The sequence below is a fragment of the Coenobita brevimanus genome, chromosome 13 (genome assembly GCF_032717465.1).
Source record: "Coenobita brevimanus isolate Jiangsu-jjx chromosome 13, ASM3271746v2, whole genome shotgun sequence".
Taxonomy (NCBI): domain Eukaryota; kingdom Metazoa; phylum Arthropoda; class Malacostraca; order Decapoda; family Coenobitidae; genus Coenobita; species Coenobita brevimanus.
In genome coordinates, this window is record NC_136966.1 from 57,956,983 (window position 1) to 57,970,629 (window position 13,647).

Below are 13,647 nucleotides of genomic sequence, written 5' to 3' on the forward strand. Positions count from 1 at the left end.
TCCTGATACGGTTGTTCATTTAAATTTCACAACAGCATTTTGTGTCAGATTTACAATACTGATGGAATGAGAAAAACGAATTACTGAATCTCTACAGGTGAGGGATATAAGCTGAAGAATCCATCCATCAATCATCTAATCATTTTTCTTTTTTTGTCCCGTCAGAAGCGTAGAGGCCTGGGGTTAGGCTACTCGTTCTGACATTTAAGGCGAGGCTGACCAGCCTCGCTTGTCCCTGAGTGGCATATGTGAGCAATAAACCCTAACCATCCCTCAGATTTAAATCATGATTACGGGTCCTGAAGTTGTCAGTGGCCCTGAAGAATCAACCAATCACAACTCAGAGTTCTAGGAGGGGGCGTGACTCAGTTTTGCCAAGTTAAAATAAACGAACTTCTGTTATGTATTTAGGTTTCAGTACAACTCTGAAATTGCTGCCATGGAGATCACAAAAATGGTAACTTACGCTACTTCTCTGACAAATTCTTATAAAACTAGACCATCTCATTTTTATAAAATCTTCAAGTGTCTAACCTAAGCCTAGCAAGTGAATTAGTACGTATGTTGTGTAAGGCAGTCGATTGTCAATAGTTCTCGCTCATTATTAGTGTACTATTTATACATTACATTATGGGCAGTAGTCTAGGCCTGGGAGGCTACCTAGCACCTCTTCCTTTGCGATTTATCTTGCGTATTTCACCTTGAGTCTCTTGTGTGTCGTCCATATCGTTTTAATATCGACTTAGTGTGCATACAAGACACACAAGAGGATAATAAAGCGTACAGAATAAATCGTTTATGAAAAGGTGCTAAGAAATCTCCAAACCCGATCAGAATTCAACTCTGACTCACAAGTAGGAGGATGATACGGAAAGAAAAAATTACAAGTACAATATGGATCTACAAAATGTCAACCCTTATAAAATGACGCTAATTCTTACAAAAATGAGTTTAAATGACTACTCCTTAACCTACCTTATACAAAATAAAAGTACAAAATACGGTATGAACACGGGTGCTGTACGCGGTCCAAGATTGGCGGGAACGTGGTTTGTTTACGCCGTTTCGACCGTCTTGGCCTGGGGTTGTGGCAGGAGGGAGTGGTCGAGGGCGATAGAGGCTTGGCTTATGACGGATGAGATGGTCGTTTCGCCTTTCTTCTCCCTCTTCTCGTCCAGCTGCTCCTCTTCCTCTTCCTCCTCGCTGGTAATTCCCACTCTAGCCAACAGGTTCCACAGGTTGCGATAAAGTTTGGCTGATGTGGGGTTGACCAACAGAGGGTCGATGGAGCCAGGAGGAACCGGACCTGAGGACGGGGTGGGGGACAGGATACTTGAGTGATGGATGCCGGGTGTGTGGAATTAAGGCAGTAAAACACCACTTGCCCTCAGACCGAATATTATGTACTCTATGCCAGTACTACAAACGTCCCTCAACTCCCTCCCTGTGCTCCGAAAGGGGGATGGTGAACTGCGAAGAATGGTAACTTCAACCTGCACTCAAACCGGTTCGTGACTCGCATGAACCTGGAGTTATGACAACAAAAATACTACTACTGCTACTACTACTTCTGCTATTATTATCACTACTACTGTTACTACTACTACCATCACCACTACTATTACTACTATATATATCTTTATTGTCGTTAACGCCAAATTATCTAAATGAGTTTTCACACACACACACACACATCATATAGTGAACGGCGTAATGGCGATGTAGTTTAGCTCATGCACAACGAAATTTCCCCTCTCCTGCTATCATTTCCTGGTGGCTGCAAGAAAAGAGAGAGAGAGAGAGAGAGAGAGAGAGAGAGAGAGACGTCATTGCACTGTATAATCTTAACAGCGGAAGACAAAGATCTAAGAGACACACTTACACAAGAACTGATTTAGGTGAGGGGAGGGAGAGAGAGACTAGAAAATGAACAAGGTAAACAGAGAGAGAAGAGAGATAGACAGAGATAGAGATACAAAGATAAGAGATTAGTAGACAGAGAGAGACCCACGCAGGCAGAGAGATAAGGAGATATTACAGAAATCCACAAAAGCGTAAAAATGAAAGACTAAGAGAGAGAGAGACGGAGATCAGAGCAAGGACAGAGAGATAAGGTGAATTGAGACAGACATCCAGGCAGGCAGAGAGACAGGAGTTCTGACTTACGTGTGAGGAGGGAGACGATGCTGGTGACGAGGGATGTGACAAGGATAGCTAGCATGCCGTTGTAGCAATAGGAGATATCGTAGAGGGAGTGACCAGCCGCAGCTCTGTTGGAAATAAGAAGCGTGTGTGAAAATACTTAAGTCTCTCCTAAGTTCTACGAAATTCTCTCTCTCTCTCTCTTTCTCTCTCCCATCATTTAAACATCAACACATGTCCATCACCAACAAACACGGAGCTACCTAGATTAAACATACAGAATAAATCGCTACGGAAGAGGCATTAAGGCGTCATACTCACTCCTCAACACCAGGCAACTGTGTGGTGGTCGTTGTGGTAGCGATGGTGGTAGGAATGGTGGTAGCATTGATGATATTTTCCGGGCATCCTGCGGTGGACAGGGGTAGGTAGGGTGGGTTGGTGCCTCCCCTTACCATCTTGCCAATCACTCGCCACTGACTCAGAAGGAAGGAGGTGACGAAGCCTACCACCGCACCCTGTGAAGTAGGATAGGACAAGGTTAGGCTGTGTTTCTCTACCTATCTACCTGTTTATTTATTTATTTATCTATCTATCTATCTATCAATATTTCTATCAGTTTACGTCTACTAAAACAAGATCAGCAAAGACTACAGTCGCTCTCTCTCTCTCTCTCTCTCTCTCTCTCTCTCTCTCTCTACCCATTTTTCTCTACCTATTTATGTCTCCCTTCAACAACAACAAAATATGAGAATACCAAAACCTTTCACTCCCCCCCTCTCTCCCTCTCTCTCTCTCTCTCTCTCTCCCTCTTTCTCTCTCTCACCTTCTTATTGGCCCAGGGCACGAATATCCCCGTAAAAAAGAGTCCATCCATAGGGCCCATTACCGCCCCCGCCACAGTGTAGGCCATGCTGAACAGGGTACCTAGGCTGCCCACCGCCAAGGCCATTCCCATAGCACACAGGCCCGTCCCAGCCGCTGCGGAGATGGAAGGTTAGAAATGGTTAGAAATGGGAAATAGGGTCGGAAATGGGAAATACAGATGGGGAAGAGAGTTGGAAGTGGGTAATGGAGCGCTGGAAATGGGAAATAGGGTTGGAAATGGGATATATACAGAGTTAGAAATGGTGATGAGAGTTGGAAATGGGAAACAGAGTTGGAAATGGGAAAAAGAGGGCTGGGAATGGGAGACAGAGTTGGAAATGGGGAGGAGAGAGTTGCAAATGGCAAATAGGGAGTGGGAAATGGGAAATAGGGTTGGAAATGGGGAAGAGAGAGCTGGAAATGGGAAAAAGTTTGAAATGTGGAGGAGAGAGTTGGAAATGGGGAAGAGATTTGGAAATGGGAAATAGGGAGTGGGAAATGGGAAAAAGAGGGTTGGAATGGGAAATAGGGTTGGAAATGGGAAATAGGGAGTGGGAAATGGGAAATAGGAGATGGAAATGGGAAATAGGGAGGTTAGACGTTTAGATTATGTAACTAAGCTTTGAGCCCTTACTGGTTGTGAGGGCGACCGGATGACAGATAGATAGATAGATAGATAGATAGGTAGGCAGATAGATAGACAGACTGACAGACAAATAGATAGATAGATAGATCGACATAGATGGACGGATAGACTGTTAGATTATAACAGATAGATAGATAGATAGATAGATGGATAGACAGACATGTCTAATTGCTATAGACATCAGTAACTAAGATGAAGTGTACTGGGAGTGGATGATAGATAGATAGATAGACAGATAGACAGATAGACAGGTACAGACACACATTGGCAGACACACAGAAAGACAGACACAGCAAAAGACAGAGAGAAACAGATAGACAGAGAGACAGACAGACAGACAGGCCGACAGACATACAACCTTTAAAAATACCAATATATGATACATAGCGACAAATAATGAACTCTTTACTGAATACGTGCAATAAACAGAATAAATCGCTAAGGAAAAGGTCTTAGGGAACACGCGCTGGGCTCCTTACTGAATTATGAACTCCATATAGATAACGTGTATATAAAAAACAAAATAAATCGCTAAGGAAAAGGTGTTAGGGGATGCGGGTGTGGCTCCTTACCGATAACGTGTATAAAACAAAAATAAATCGCTAGGGAGAAGGTGTTACGGGATACGGGTGTGGCTCCCTACTAATAACGTGTAAAAAACGAAATAAATCGCTAAGGAAAAGGTGTTAGGAGATACGGGTGCGGTTCCTATGAAACTCTAATGAATTTACAGAAAATGTGTAAAAATAAATAAATCGCTAAGGAAAAGGTGTTTGGGAATACAGGTCTCGCTCCTTACTGATAATCTAATAAACTCTTTACTGATGACATGTAAAAAAAAAAAAATAAATCGCTATGGAAAAGGTGTTAGGGAATACAGGTGTCCTTACTAATAATCTTGACGGTGGTGGTGGCGGCGGCTTCTGAGACGGTGGAGAAGAAGGGCGTATCCTTGAGCAGGTCTTCCCATATCAGACACGCGATGGAGTTGGCCTGGGATGACATGGAGCTGAGGGGGGGGGAAGACAGTTAACACACTCTAACCTGACCTAAAATGACCTAAATAATCACTTTCCTTACTCTAACTTGACCTAAACTTATCACACTGTTGACTCTAACTTGGCCTAAAATGACCTAAAATTATCACACTGTTGACTCTAACTTGACCTTAAATGACTTAAAATTATCACACTCTCCTATCACTAACTTGACCTAAAATTGCCCATCCCTCTGTCTTGAATGCTCAGCTGTAACAAGAGGTGAACACTGGGATATGGTGCTAGTCACGAAGAAGTGCTATGGGAAGGATGTCCAGGGAACTCTACTACTACCATATCTGACCACTAAGATATGGAAAATAAGCTGGAAAAGGATGAAAAATCTCCTAAACACTGAGGGATATATAAAGAATTGATGGGGGAAACTTGGTTAGGTTAGGGTGAGTAAGACTGGCCTGAGGAATGATCATTAATGGTGCTGTGGCAATGCTAAAACTTCACCAATTATACCTGAGCATCCCCGTCCCCCTCTACACACACACACACACACACACACACACACACACACACACACACAGCAGCAGCAGTTCAAAAGAATACAGAATAAAAAGGAAAAATTACAGCCCCCTCCTTCCCACCTGAGCACGCCGCCGTAGACCGCAGCCACAAAGAGGCCAGGTAAGCCAGGAAACGCCCCCAGCTTGTCCATCACCAGGTAGGGGATGATCTGGTCGGGTTTGTCTATCCTGCCGGAGGTGAGAGGGTCGCAGTCCCTGTAGGTCGCGTACGCCACCAGACCAGAGAAGTAGAACATCCCCCACAGCAGGAACAGACCCACCAGGAAGAACTTGAGCAGCCTGACGAGGAAGTGAGAGAAGAGGGTGATAAATACATGAATTACGTATACACAGGAGTAATTACAAACACACACACAGCATGGATTACAAAGACACACACGATAAACAAACACACCGGGAAGAACTCCAGCAGCGTGACACAGGAGAGGGAAGAAGGGATTAAGAAAAGGGAAAATAATTAATTACAAAGGCATACACCATGAACACACCCCCAGCACCCCCACCTATAGACACACACACACACACACACACACACACACACACGTCCTTCTGTACGTACACTTTCTTCGATCACTAAAACTCACCATGTACACTGATCGACGTTCTTCACCGAGGCAAATCGCTGGTACTGCGCCTGGGAGAGCCCCACCGTGGACAAGATGAAATACGCTCCCAGCACCCCGCACGACCAGAAGGTATGTCTCGTGAACGGGCTCGTGTCGAAGCTGTCAGAGGAGATACAGGAGGCATGACAATGGAGGAGGACACTGTTTAATGGCAGGATGAGATGGTACTGCAACTCCACTGTAACTTTTCATAATGCCTCGTCGTCACTTGCATCCTATGCTGCTGCTGCTGCTGCTGCTACTACAACAACAACTACTACTACTAGTACTACTACTACTACTATTATTATTATTACTTTTCGTATCTGTCATGTCAGGTAAACCAAAGGGAGACGGAGCACAGGCCCAGCCAGCCCACACAGTCCCAAGTCCAGGCAGGGGCTAGTGGCTGCGTCAATGTCCTCGGAGCAACCTGCCAGGACAGCTGCAGCGACACCCTCCAGGCGCGTCTTGGCACTGTAACTGCCTCGCCATTATACACCCACTGATAGGCCAGCCTCCTGGGGAGCTACTCCCGGGTTCGGGCCCTTCTCCATTGGGCGGAAGCGGCAGCCTGGGAACCGCAATGCCCTGTACCCTCCCGCACAGATCCCAGCCCCACCCCACTCAGGTTCCAAAAATTACGCTGGCGGAGTCCGTGCCAGCCTCACCTCAGATACGCCACTAGGCAGCAGGGGCAAAGTTTTCTTATCGTATGCCGTTGCTGGCAGCAGCCCCTGTGATGCAGTGGGGTGCGTCGTGTAGTATGTAAAACTCGTGTAGATTAGTGCATCAGATAAAGAAAAGTGTTTGGGAGAGTATGCTGGCTTACTCTCCGTCTTGGTGTCATACTGAAAGGGTCAACAAAGCGGGATGGTCAGGGTATACTGAGGACTAGTGAAGCGGGAGCTCCAGTTCTCCCTATCACCAGCATTCCCATCTCCTTGGGTCAGTGGTTCCCAACCTATGGGTAATTACCCACAAGTGGGTAATTTGGATAATTTGAGTGGGTAATGGAAGGCTGAGAATAAAGTTATATTCAATAAGTTATTCTTTTTTTTCCTGAAGGTATGTAAGTAATGAGAGTACCGGTATGGTCATATATATTTTTAGTTTTTATTTGGAATTCAGTTAATTGAAAAGTTAAAGTATTTACTCATACATACATGTAAAAACTGAGATTATATAAACAGATATAAAACATCAAGCCTTCAGCATATTTCTGATAACCCTTATCTATTTATTTTATCACAGATATATACTACTGTACCTACACTTGATGATGTGGGTAACACAAACTTGAAGAAGTCAGTAAACGGGTAATGTAATGAAAAAGGTTGGGAACCACTGCGTTAGGTGATCAAGGCCGATGTAGGAAAGCATGTTGGACTCTTTACAAAAGATACAATTATTACAAGTACACCACCACCACAACCAACAACAACAACAACTACTACTACTACTACACACACGGTCCACATTACAAATACATACTTACTTAAAGAACTCAATGCGTCCTCCTTCCTCAGCAATCTTCCATACAGGTTCGACCCCACCCATATCAACACACACCTTCACCACCACTGCCAACACTCCACCGAACATCAGCAGTGTCTGTAAGACGTCTGTGTACACCACGGCACGCACACCACCCTGGGGGAACACACGCACACATGTAAGCACTTTATATTAGGTTCGGGGCTAAGTCTGACTTGGTTGTGATTACTTTTGTGTGCACCACTGCCCCGTACATACACATACATGTACACACAAATGTCTATCTGTCTATCTATCTATTAGTCTATAAATACAGACTGATAGATAGACAGAGAGACAGAGGTAGACAAATAAAAGCTTCATCATAGTGAAAGACTCAAAAGAAATTCAGAGCACAGTAGAGGGGGAACTCAACAATTTAACTCACAATGGAGACGTAGAGTGTGCATATGAGGCCGAGGAAGACGATGGAGGCCCAGGTGGGGAGGTTGGTGACGGAGGAGAGAGCGAGCGAAGGCGCGTAGAGACACACACCCAGGTAAAAAAACATGGACATCAGCTGACAACACGTGGCCAGGCGTCGCAGCAGGTTGCTATGGTAACGCAGCTCCAGGTACTGTAAACAATAACAATGACACGTGGTCGGTCTTCTCACTGGGCTGCCATAGTGACACAGCTTCAGATGTAAACAATGGCACGTTTTCAGACCTGGACCACACACACACACACACACACACACACACACACACACACACACACAGACCTAGAGACACAAACACGCACCTGGACGACGGAGACAAGGTTGAGTGTGATAAAGACGGGCAGTACGAAATTGTGGAGTATGTAGACACCTAAGATGCTGCCCAGTAGATTGACGGAAAGCTGGGTCCCGTAGAGGTAGATTTCTGTCGCGTTGCCTGTAGGGAGAGAGAGAGAGAGAGATTTGTGGTGAGGGAGGATGGATGGAGAGGAAGGGAGGGAGGGTGGAAAGTGGTGTGGAGAGAGTGGGAGAGAGACAGGGAAAGAGGAGAGGGTGGAGAATGGTGGGGAGAGAGAGAGAAAGAGAGAGAGAACCAGCCCCATCCAAAAATAAATAGCTAGGGAAGAGGTGTCAGGGGTCCTCCTGAACGACACCTGATACCCACCTAGTATGGAGAGAGCAGAGACCACCCCGCCAAGAAGGGAGAGAGCCACGGGGATAGCGGGCATCTGTCTTCCCCCCAACAGGAACTCAGAGACGGTGAAGTTCTTCCTGGCTCTCACGGCACTGTACACGCCCACGCTCATAGACACCACCAGCATCAGCGCGAAAAGCGTGTAATCTGTGACCCCGAACTGCGACACCTCGACCAACGCGTCCTCCAATTGCGCGGATTCACTTGCCGCCATTGTTGTGGTAGTGGTTAGGCTTGGCGCTTCCGTTGCACTCAGAGTCATTTTACCTGAAATTAAAAACAACAATAAATAAATAGTAAACAAATAAAAATAAACAGATAAATAAAGAAATAAGTAAACAGTAAATAATCAAAATCAATTGTAATGTGAACGTAACAACACCCACTTCGGTTGTCATCCTACTCGGCACCTCTTTTACACTCAAACTTCCCTTCCCTGAAATTCAAAATAAATATAAAATGACAACAATAAATCGCATATTCTGTTTTAAAAAGCACATACAGTTGAAGGCCAGGTATAGTCAGACTTGAGGGCCGATTTGACTAGTAACCAAGAAGACTCACTATGCCTCATAACTACGGATCATAAAATTTCACGCAACATCAATCAGCAATCAAGGTGTGGGAGTGGAGCAGCGTCAAGGTAACACACACACACACACACACACACACACACACACACACACACACACACACACACACACACACACCAATTATTGTACGCAGACAACATGCAATGCAGCGAGAACTTGGCCTTGCCCCAATAGTCAAAGTTACGGCAGGGTACGGGGACCTGAGAGAGAGAGAGAAAGAGAGAGAGCTGTTGTTATCCAGCTGTCAGTGTCTCTCCGCCCTGTCACCTCCTTCGGCAATCTGTTTACCCTCAATTAATCTCTCTCTTTCTTTCTTTCTCTCTCTCTCTCTCTCTCTCTCTCTCTCTAGCATCCCATTTTCTGCCTGCGTACTATAATTGGTGTGTGTGTGTGTGTGTGTGTGTGTGTGTGTGTGTGTGTGTGTGTGTGTGTGTGTGTGTGTGTGTATGGATGAATGGATGGATGGATGGATGGACAAATCGATGAGTGTGCGTGCGTGTGAATATGTATGTATGTATGTATCTATGTATGCATGGATGGATGGATGGATACATGTGTGTGTGTGTGTGTGTGTGTGTGTGTGTGTGTGTGTGTGTGTGTGTGTGTGTGTGTGTGTGTGTGTGTGTGTGTGTCCGTCTGTGCGCGTGTGTACTAAAATTACCCAGCTTACAGATCCACAGTACTCCCACCCCATTACTTCCTCTCTCTCTCTCTCTCTCTCTCCCACCCCGTCACGTGGCCCTACCGTAACACCAAATATAGTTCATTTATCCTAACCCAGACTGTTGACTCAGACTCCCCTAGAAAAAAGAAAATGGGACTAGATCAAAGAGTACTAGATTTCTTCCTACCATGAGAGGGTTAAGGGTGGTGGTAGTAGTAGTAGTAGTAGTAGTAGTAGTAGTAGTAGTAGATATAAATACTTGTCCCTTATGTTGATTCAGCACCCTACTCGCTTCCTAAATAGGGTGCCAGAGAGAGAGAGAGAGAGAGAGTATGGTGGAGTTACAAGGACAGGTAATACTTCAAAAGGTCTTACGATCCATACAGAGGGGAGGTGTGTGCTGTGTTGTGCGTGTGTATTTTATATGGATGGATGGACAGGTGTGTGTGTGTGTGTGTGTGTGTGTGTGTGTGTGTGTGTACTAAAATTACCCAGCTTACACAACTACATTAATCCCATACGATCAACTTCTCCCTCACCCTACCCTGACCTACCCTACCCTGCCCTGCCGAACCCACTGCTCTCTCTCTCTCTCTCTCTCTCTCTCTCTCTCTCTCTCTCTCTCTCTCTATTTTTCACAGCCTCCATTTTCTCTCTTTCTTCTATCTATCTATATAAAGAAAGAGACAGACAGAGACAGAAAGATATAACAAGAATATTACACGATTATCTCCGTTAACAATCTCTCTCTCTCTCTCTCTCTCTCTCTCTCTCTCTCTCTCTCTCTCTCTCTCAGACCGACAGTAGCAGAATTAGGTGTGAAAGATACTGTGTAAACTAAATAGGACGGAACTTGGCTGCTGCGTGTGTGTGTGTGTGTGTGTGTGTGTGTGTGTGTGTGTGTGTGTGTGTGTGTGTGTGTGTGTGTGTGTGTGTGTGTGTGTGTGTGTGTGTGTGTGTGTGTGTGTGTGTGTGTGTGTGTGTGTGTGTGTGTGTGTGTGTGTGTGTGTGTGTGTGTGAGAGAGAGAGAGAGAGAGAGAGTAAAAATTCATACGGTAAACCAGACCAACAAAAATGAATAAATAAACAGAAAACTCTCTCTCTCTCTCTCTCTCTCTCTCTCTCTCTCTCCCTCCTACACCAGCTAAGTACTGAGCTGCAACAAGGGATTAACACTGGAACACGGTGCTAGTCACGAAGAAGTGCTATGGAAAGGATATAAAGCCGTAGTATTGCGTTATTAACCCTGCCGGAAAGTTGCACGGGGGATATGTATTCACCCGTGTCTGTTTGTCTGTCTGTGCACAAGATATTTCAAGAAGTATTACATTCTGAGGTGGATTCGGTTCCGGATGTAGGATTAAATGAAAAAAATATTGGTGTTAGCGAAGGTATGCACCCTCGGAGATTGTGGAACAGGGTAGATTAACACCGTAGAATTAATTGACTATGTGAGACCGTAAAATATCCGTCTGGCGGGAAAGAGGAATTTTATCGGGGGAGGTATGCACCCTCTGAGAATGTGTAACAGGGTAGATTAACACGTAGAATTAATTGACTATGTGGGATCGTAAAATATCCGTCTGGCGGGAAGAGGAATTTCACTGGGGCTGGCGGAGGTATGCGCTCCCTGTTTTCGAGCTTGGCCACTGAACTATGGTAAAAGGACGAAAATCTGAGGCAAGTAAAGGTGAAGGAACTACTGAGACGCTTCCTGGGCTAAATGAATTACTCTGGTGGTGTAAAATAAAAATAAATAAACAGATAAATAAACAGATAAATAGAAAAATTCATCAATGTGAAAGAGTAAAGCACTTCAATTCAAAAACTTAAATTATCAGGTAAATATAGTTTTTCAATTATTTCCGATACGTAAAATCGTCAGGCATTAGATGCAATACGTAGATATCCCGTAGTCCCCCGCCAATATGTAGTAGTAGTAGTAGTAGTAGTAGTAGTAGTAGTAGAGCCAGTTGTGCTCCCCCTAGACGGTAGCACCTCATCCACAGAACAGCAAATATATAATGCAAAAGTGGATGCCGGTGATCCAGGTTTAAGGACACGTGGGCAGAGGGCGTTCTTCATTAGGATATCTGATCCTACGGCAGCATGTCACCGCCAACTGTCTCTCGAGGCTGCACACAAGTGGAATGAACAAGAAAAAAACAGGAACCATCAAGAAAGGATCCAATATGTGGGTCACGGTCGATTCACTGCCCTTGTGTTCACATCAGGTGAGATGGGTCCAGAGGCGGTGAGATTCTAGTCGAAACTGGCAGAGGTTCTTTCTGGGAAGCATCAACCTCAGAGTTCTGTTATGGCCTGGATGGGATGTGGACTGTCATTCTCCCTGGTGAGGTCTGCACTCCTATGTCTCAGGCGCACAAGATCGTTACGAAGCTACTGTGGTCGAGAGCCGCGACTCCAACAGATTAGTGTTTTTATAAGCACTGTAATGTTAATAGATAGATAAATAAATAAAGCAGTAATAAAAAGTGATAGCATATGATTGGTAGCCTCAGTGGTTGGCGTGTTAGGGGTCAACGGATTTTATTATGAAGGTTAGTCTTAACTTTCACATTACAACTCCAAATGGTGAACTGCATGAAGAAGGTTGGTGCTTCACAAAATAATTCCCAAATGGATGAAGGTGATTTTCTTTAAGTACCGGTGGTAGTAGTAGTAGTAGTAGACGAAGAAGTAGTCATTTCAAACATACACCCGACAGAATGCAAGTTAAAGCCGCCTATCTGCGACCTACTGTCCTCAATTTGGGAAAGTTATGGACTTTCGTGGAGCATCTCGGCTATATCAGTGCCAACCCTGAAGGCGGCCTCTCCACCACCCACAATGCAGGTCAAGAGAAGAGTTACCCTTCTTGGGTATTTTTCTCTTTTCTTTTCTTTCCTTTTTTTTTTACGACGAACTTTTGCAAACTGAACAAAATCGTGCGACGTGAGAGAGAGAGAGAGAGAGAGAGAGAGAGAGAGAGAGAGAGAGAGAGCGACTTCAAATCCCAACAAAAGCGTAGTTATGGCTTTTTTTTCCCTTCACCAGCACTACATCGGGTGAGAGGATGATGACCCCCCCTCAAAAATGAAAAAATATATAAATAAATGTCCTTGCTATAGCGAGATTCTGCGAGTTGAAACGTTACCCAGAAAACCACGCAAAATTCATAGTAGGCGGAGAGAGAGAGAGAGAGAGAGAGAGAGAGAAGGGGAGGGGGGGGAGTGAGATCAATAGCCTTGCCTACGAAGCCTCCCAGTGCATCCCTTCGTAAGCACAACACGCTCATTCAAAAATTTCCCCTACGGTCATTTTTACGTCGTAACTATGATTCTTTTCCACTATGAGGACGAGGATATGAAAGTTTGGAATCCCTGTATGACTCTTATTCATCCTGTAAAGCTAAAACTCTTTGGTACGAAGGGAAAATTTTTGTCCGTTATCGTATTCTATTTTGCGCGGGATCGACTACCTCCCCTCCCAGATGAACGAGAATTTCCTTTCAAATTCCCTATTCAATTATTTTTATTTTCTGTAGGAGGATAGTAATATAAGAGTACATAATATTTCCATGTCTCTTACCCTTCCTGCAAAAACCAAATCTTACCTGATAAAATTATTGTACCCTACGATATCGCCTGCTGTGTCATGAGACCCCCTGATCCCTGCCTGACGTATGAGATCTTACGCTTAATTTCCTCTCGTTGTTAAGATACAATCGCTTCTCTTTCGTACCTATGAATCTTTTTCTTCTTTCTTGCATGAAAAAAATCATATAGGTCAAGAGTCTTTCAATATATCCTGTTCTTATTGCAAAGGACAAAATTTTTAGTTACACGGGGAATGTTATCGTACGCTTTTTCCCGCCAAGGA

General features: G+C 44.6%; 1 protein-coding gene across 1 annotated transcript in view; it reads right to left on the reverse strand.

The window, feature by feature from the left end:
• Positions 1–931: 931 nt before the first annotated feature.
• LOC145416603 (sodium-coupled monocarboxylate transporter 1-like) overlaps positions 932–13,647 on the reverse strand; it is a 13,867-nt gene continuing 1,151 nt past the window's right edge. The window contains exons 2-12 of the mRNA XM_080285538.1: positions 8,479–8,775; positions 8,117–8,250; positions 7,761–7,949; positions 7,335–7,489; positions 5,816–5,956; positions 5,292–5,510; positions 4,546–4,664; positions 2,969–3,123; positions 2,464–2,660; positions 2,167–2,270; positions 932–1,306 (exon numbers count right to left, since the gene is read on the reverse strand). Coding sequence (XP_080141664.1) covers positions 1,056–1,306; positions 2,167–2,270; positions 2,464–2,660; positions 2,969–3,123; positions 4,546–4,664; positions 5,292–5,510; positions 5,816–5,956; positions 7,335–7,489; positions 7,761–7,949; positions 8,117–8,250; positions 8,479–8,770 — 1,956 coding nt within the window. The 5' untranslated portion in view covers positions 8,771–8,775 and the 3' untranslated portion in view covers positions 932–1,055. The remainder of the gene's footprint in view (positions 1,307–2,166; positions 2,271–2,463; positions 2,661–2,968; positions 3,124–4,545; positions 4,665–5,291; positions 5,511–5,815; positions 5,957–7,334; positions 7,490–7,760; positions 7,950–8,116; positions 8,251–8,478; positions 8,776–13,647) is intronic.